The sequence below is a fragment of the Octodon degus genome, unplaced genomic scaffold (assembly GCF_000260255.1).
Source record: "Octodon degus isolate 3935 unplaced genomic scaffold, OctDeg1.0 scaffold00296, whole genome shotgun sequence".
Classification (NCBI taxonomy): Eukaryota; Metazoa; Chordata; class Mammalia; order Rodentia; family Octodontidae; genus Octodon; species Octodon degus.
The window spans coordinates 29,114-35,406 of NW_004524872.1; the positions used below are offsets into that span (position 1 = coordinate 29,114).

Below are 6,293 nucleotides of genomic sequence, written 5' to 3' on the forward strand. Positions count from 1 at the left end.
CTGACTTAGTCTCCTGAGTGCTCAAATGGCAGGCATTTGTCCCCATGCATGTCCACTGGGTTCTTTTTTTCTAAATTGGATTGGAGCTAAGACATTTTCACCGTGATACATTTCAGTGCATTTGCCTGATTTATTTGTTTACTTTATTGTCCCTTTGGTGCAGTGTTTTACTATGTAATCCAGGTTGATTTGAACTCACTTTGCTGCTAAAGCTGGCCTGAAAATCAGAGTGATCTTCTTACATCAGCCTCCTCAGTGATGGGAATACAGGTGTGTGTCAACTTGGCTGGGCCTTGTGTAAAGTTTGGCTTACAAGCTTGTAATCACTCACATGTTACTCAGCCCAGCTAAGCAACAACCTGCCTTGTGCCTCAGCACCCGAGAGTGTTGGGATTATGGGTTTGTATGTTTTGTTCTTGCACATTCTTGCTAATTCACCATGTTGTCTTAGAAGGATATAGATGCCATTACATCTCAAGCTCGCCTCCAATTCTTTTCTCTTTCTACCTTTCCATTTTCTTTCGTTCTTCCATTCTTCATCCCTTCCTTCATTCCTTTCTTCCTTATTTTCTTTCTTTCCTTGACTATCTTTCTTTCTCTCTGGTCTCCTAATTTGTTTCTGAGTAAACCTCCATTTCTCCTTATGTAAATGTAAATTTCATGGCATGCGAAGCTGATTTTCTTTTAGTTTTTTATGTGTTTATGACAGGGTCTACAGGTTCTCAGAAAATAGATACAACACGTAATGCTCCTCCTGTTCTCAGTCTCCAAAGTGCTGTGTTAACAGAAAGGCAAACCACGCCCAATCTCATTTGCTAATTTTGGGGATTATGCCAATATTTGACACCACACATCAAACTTGGCTTCTGCACTCGGCCGGAACTTCATTCTTCTTTAATGTTTTCACCACGTACTCTAGGGTGGGCTGTTCGTCTTTTTTCAGAGGTAGAGTCTCATTGTTTGGCTCAAGCTAGCTGTGCATTATTTATGTAGCCCACACTGGCCTTGAACTTGGGCTTATCCTCCTACAGAAACATCAAAACTACTAGGATTGCAGATTTTCGCACTTGGCTATGAGTCTTGTTCTGTGGTTACATTACAAAACCTATGAATTAATTCATGCTAAAAAGGAATTCTACCTCTGAGCTACACACACTGCATGAGCCCTCAACTTTTAACATGACTTGTACAGGTTCTACCAATTTTTACATTCAGTACACACAATAACGACTTAACATATTCACCATACACACAACATCTCTATGAAAATCACAACACATAAAAGATAATTTCAGGCTACTTGATTTAGAAACCTGGAGCACTGGCTGGTACTAGGGGCACATAATTGCCATCCCAGTATGACAGAATCTGAGGTAAGAGGATGAACGTAAGATAGAGGTTAACCAGAGCCATTGTTGTAGGCAGGAGTCACAAGGACAAAATTCAAAAGACGATATACTCAATAACTTCACCCATAGTTTGAAACAGTGCATTTTAACGGGCTAACTCTAAGTGCATATATTTCAGGAAAATATGAATTTTGATTTTGAGGCAAGATTTCTCAAATTCAGAGGCAAGCATGTTGGAACTACAAACGGAGCACTCCAGAGACTTAGGGAGGATTAACAGGGAAGCTCAACAGGAGTATTAACAGGGCGGAGAGGGAGGATTAACAGGGTGGTGAGGGAGGGACCAATCAACACTCATGTGGTGCTGTGAAGGGAGGAGCTTACAGGTTGGGGTGTGGCCAAAAAGAGGGTATAAAAGAAGAGGGAATCAAAGGAACAGATGCTCACCCCGAAGCTTCCAGTTGCTGCTGGTCCTGCCAGGATTCCTACAGCCCTGCCACCCACACTGGATTCTGAACCTGGTGAGTAATTCGCTTCTGTGCGGTGCCTGTACCCCATCCTCAGCTAGTGGCCTGTAGGTGTAGAGGGGATAGCCCAGCCTTGCCTGAAAGGACTCCTCTGTCCGCCCTGTTCTCCCAGGTCTCCTGTAATTCCAGATTCATCAGAATGAGCCTCCAGTCCCCACATGTACTGCGGAATCTGGCCATTCAGAGCCTGCTAAGAGACAATGCCTTGGCCATAGAGGCCATGCAACATTTGCCTGGTGAGCTCTATCCACCAGTATTCATGGAGGCCTTCATCAGGGGACACGCTGAGCTGCTACAGGCCATGGTGCAGTCCTGGCCCTTTCCCTCCTTGCCACTGGGAGACCTGATGGGCATGAAGAACCCAGACACATTGCTTGCTGTCTGAGAGGAGGAAAGGCTGTTCCATGCTGTGCTTGATGGGCTTCGCGTGCTGCTCAGCCTAAAGACATGCTCCAGGTGAGTGGAATGCAGGAATTCTGGGTGAGGACAGAGGAATCCAGTAGGGACCAGAAAGTGTCAGGTGAGGTGGGCACTAAAGGTGTTTAAGGTGCTTATGGAAAACTGATGTTGTGGGAACCTGTGGGTGAACAAACCTTACTGGAAAGGACAGCTGAAGCGGGAGGCAGCAGGAAAGGATCACAAGTTTCTGACTCCTACCACGGCACCATAACTTGTGACTGGGCTGGATCCAATGGGAAAAAGCCAAACAGGAATCTGCAGCTTGCAAAGAGTAGAGAGGACAGACACTGACCTCAAACATGAGGAACTCCGAGGAGCAAAGTGGGCTCTGGGATAAAATCTCACCCTCCTTCCTGCTTCACCCACAGGAGCTCCAAGCTGCAAATCCTTGATTTGCGAGTCATGCACCACAACTTCTGGAGGGTCTGGGCTGAGAACAGCTTGGAAGTCTGCTCTTCAGCAGCCATGAGTAGCAGAGAAGCAGAGAAGATGGGCCCAAAGGAAGTAAAGAAGAAACCCATCAGAGTCCTTTTGGACTTGTGGCTCAACCAGGATTGGCTGCATCCTCTGGAGACCTACCTGCTCAAGTGGGTCCAGGATAGGGAAGACCTGGTGCAGCTGCATTGCATGAAGCTGGGTATTAGAGCCCCGTGCTTTCAACGGGTCATGAAGCTGCTGTCAAGGCTGAGCCTTGAGTCTGTGCAGGAGCTCGATGTAGGTCACCACTGGACACTCTGCATCTTGGCTCCTTTTGCCCCTTTCCTGGGCCAGATGAGGAACCTTCAGAGACTCACACTCTCTGCCATCTCAGCGCCTGCCCTCATCACCCCAAAGAGGAGAGAGTATTCATTCTCCCAAATCATGCCACACTTTGGAAAGCTTCAGTGTCTGCGAGAGATTCACATGAACTCTGTGCAATTCCTTGAAGGCCACTTGGACCAGGCACTCAGGTAAGATGCACAGCTCTCTTGGGAAGTGAAGGGAAGGTCACAGCTAAGGGGGGTTGACTCAACTCTTACTGGGTCAATATTTTGTTTCCCTGTAACTCATTATTTTTCACCCAAATTCCCAGAAATAACTGCTTTCTCACTCCACAGGTGCCTAATGTCCCCCTTGGAGACCCTGTCCTTAACTCACTGCCGACTTTCCCGCTCGGATTGGAATCGGCTTCCTCACATTGAGCAGATCAGAAAGCTGAAACACTTCGACTTGAGTTGCGTCAAGCTGGCTGACTTTAGTCCTGAGCCTCTCCGAATTCTGCTAGACCATATGGCACCCACCCTGACCACTCTGATCTTGGAAAACTGTCGCATCACACATGCGCAGCTCCAGGCCATTCTGCCTTCCCTGCTCTGCTGCTCCCAGCTCACTACCTTCTGCTTCATTAGGAATTACATGAGCATGGGCGCCATGCGGAACCTGCTCTGCCGCACTGCCAGGCTCAGCAACTTGAAGCTGGAGCTGTACTCTGTTCCTCAAGACCTCTACATTCCCAGACATGGTGCCCACAACCAAATGAGGGAAGAAGTTCATCAAAAGCTCGAAAGAGTCATGAGGCCTCTCCACCATCCCAGGACAGTCTGCTTTTGTACTTTTCACTGTGAACTCTGTTGCAGCCAGAAATTCTTAAAAATTCACCCTAATCCGTGCTCAGCCTGTATCTCCATCTAGATGAATGCATACATCATACATTTCCATCATGGCCCCAGGAACACGGAACTCTTCTTTCACTGTGTGAGATGTAAGGACCCATTGACCTGCAGCCCATCTTGGAGAATAACTGACTTGACAGTGCAAGTGACCTTTGGGACCTGGGCCCTAGTCAGAAAATTAAAGCTAATTTCACTGTTCAGATGAATGTTGGGTGAATGTACTGTCTGATCAAAAATAAAGACATTTGCATGTGAACTACATGCATGTTCCATGATCATTTTAACTGCTTTCTTAACACACCTCAAAAATACTCAATAACTGAGAAGCAAATGCCTTGGGGTTCTTTCATTAGGATTTGTCCTCTGAATTAGCAGCACTGATTAGAGATACACTGTTTAGCTCCTGCCAGTCTTTAGTTTGTTCTAGCCCCATGTTCCTTGCATGTTTCTCGGGTTTCTCCCCTTTCTGCCCTTCTCATTAACTGATTGCTGACTTTCCCACTCTGCTTAGCATCACTTGCCCCAGACTGAGCTGACCAGAAAGCTAAATCTGTTGTATCTGAGTTGTATCAGGATTTTAGTCCTAAGTTCCTTCAAATTCTGCTGGGCCATAATGGAGCCACACTGACCACTCTGCATTTGGAAAATCGTGAGATCACCCATGCCAAGTTCTATGCCATTTTGCCTTCCCCGCTTTGCTGCTTCAAACTCACTTCCTTCTGTTTCATAAGAAATTTCATGTCCACATGCACCATGAGGAATCTCTTCTGCCACACTGCCAGGCTCAGCAACTTAAAGCGGAAGCTGTACTCTGTTCCTCAAAGCGATAAGTTCTCAGGATGTTGTCTTCCATCAGATATTGAGCCAGGTTCATAACAAACTGGAAAGGCTCATGAAGCTACTAAACCACCCCAGGACACTCTGGCTTTGTATTATTCACTGTGAACTCTGTTGCAACTGGCCATACTATAGCATGCACCATACTCCATGCCATAAGTGTATGCCCATCTAGTTGAATTCATAGACCATAGGAATCCTTCTGGGCCCCAGGAGCACAGAGCTCTTCTCTCTCTGTGGGTTATTGCAGGACACATTGCCCAGGAGGTAGCAACCTTGGGGAATCGCTGGCTTCAGGGAAGAAGGGACCTGTGTGGGCCTGAGGTACAGAGAACAGAAATCAAAATTTCACTTCTTAGAAGTCAGTTCAGGCTTCATAAGAACACATGGACAGTTGTAAGGGAATGATCAGAAATAATGCCATTTGCGTGTGAATCATCTGGTTTTACCCATGATCACTTACCTGATTTTCACCTCAGACCTGATGAACCTGCACTAACTGAGGAGAAAGTATCCTGGGTTGTTGAATCAGTGCAGTTTTCCTCAGAACTCATGGCAGAAATAGAGATACTTTAAATTGTTCATTCCCTCCCATCCTTTACTTTTCTCTACTCACATATTCCTTTCCTGTTTCCTGGACTTTCTCACCTTTCTTAACATATTCTTGTAATGGGGACTCATCACAGCACCTTTCCACTGGGTTTTAAATGCAGAACTTTTGTTTCAAGACCAATTCCTGCTGAATGCATGAGCTAGAATTTCAATTGTGATCCCGAGCCCTAACATGCTAGAAAGCAGAGATTAAAAGCTTTTACATTTATGCTAAATTTTTTCCTCCTCATTTCTGTGCCTGTGTTTTGGATTAATCTGTTTGCCCACTTGAAGTCTATTTCAGAAACCAACTCTCTGAGACATGGTTCTGTTGAGAATTGCACGACTTTGATAGGGAATGTGTCTGCACTGGGAGGCCACTGGTGACCAAAGGTCTAAGAAACAGTTGAGAAGCTTCCATGGGAAATAAAGCCATTTAAGCAGCTGTGATGACAAATCTTTTGGTGCCATGGTCTGGAAGATTAAGGCCTGGAACATTCTAAGAGTTGAGAGAAATACTCTTTCCCTTGGACATTTAGTTTTAACCTGATATAAATATCATTGACACTGGTGATGGGTGGATCAAGTAGGCCTATAATTTACTCTTTAACTGTGGGGACAAAGTACTTTAATGATCAGGGTCTGGAGGAACAGGCATTTCTTCAGGCAGAAGTGACACCATACTGTAAAAAAATGAAACACGGCACTAAACAAGGGTACCCTTAGACAGCACCACAGAACACGGAATAAACTCAAAGCCCTCTACTTGTTGTTTGTTTCTTTGTCTGTTTGTTTTATCTTGTTGAGACAAGATCTTCCTATGCAGCTCAGGCTGGCTTGATCTCACTTTGTATCACAGGGTGTTTGCGAACTCTCAA

General features: G+C 45.5%; 1 protein-coding gene across 1 annotated transcript; it reads left to right on the forward strand.

The window, feature by feature from the left end:
- Window positions 1–2,015: 2,015 nt before the first annotated feature.
- Window positions 2,016–5,323, forward strand: LOC101589268 (PRAME family member 20-like). Its single transcript, XM_012512966.1, has 5 exons — window positions 2,016–2,248; window positions 2,704–3,049; window positions 3,107–3,285; window positions 3,433–3,836; window positions 5,304–5,323. The coding sequence occupies exons 1-5, from the start codon at window positions 2,016–2,018 to the stop codon at window positions 5,321–5,323; spliced, it is 1,182 nt and encodes a 393-aa protein (XP_012368420.1).
- Window positions 5,324–6,293: the final 970 nt, after the last annotated feature.

What these genes read in the sequence shown, in the direction of transcription:
- LOC101589268 (XM_012512966.1), top strand. Translation starts at nt 2,016, where the DNA reads ATGAGCCTCCAGTCCCCACATGTACTGCGGAATCTGGCCATTCAGAGC. An exon ending in ATGAAGAACCCAGACACATT is followed by an intron (nt 2,249 to 2,703) that starts GCTTGCTGTCTG and finishes CTTCACCCACAG; the next exon opens with GAGCTCCAAGCTGCAAATCC. An exon ending in CACTTGGACCAGGCACTCAG is followed by an intron (nt 3,286 to 3,432) that starts GTAAGATGCACA and finishes CTCACTCCACAG; the next exon opens with GTGCCTAATGTCCCCCTTGG.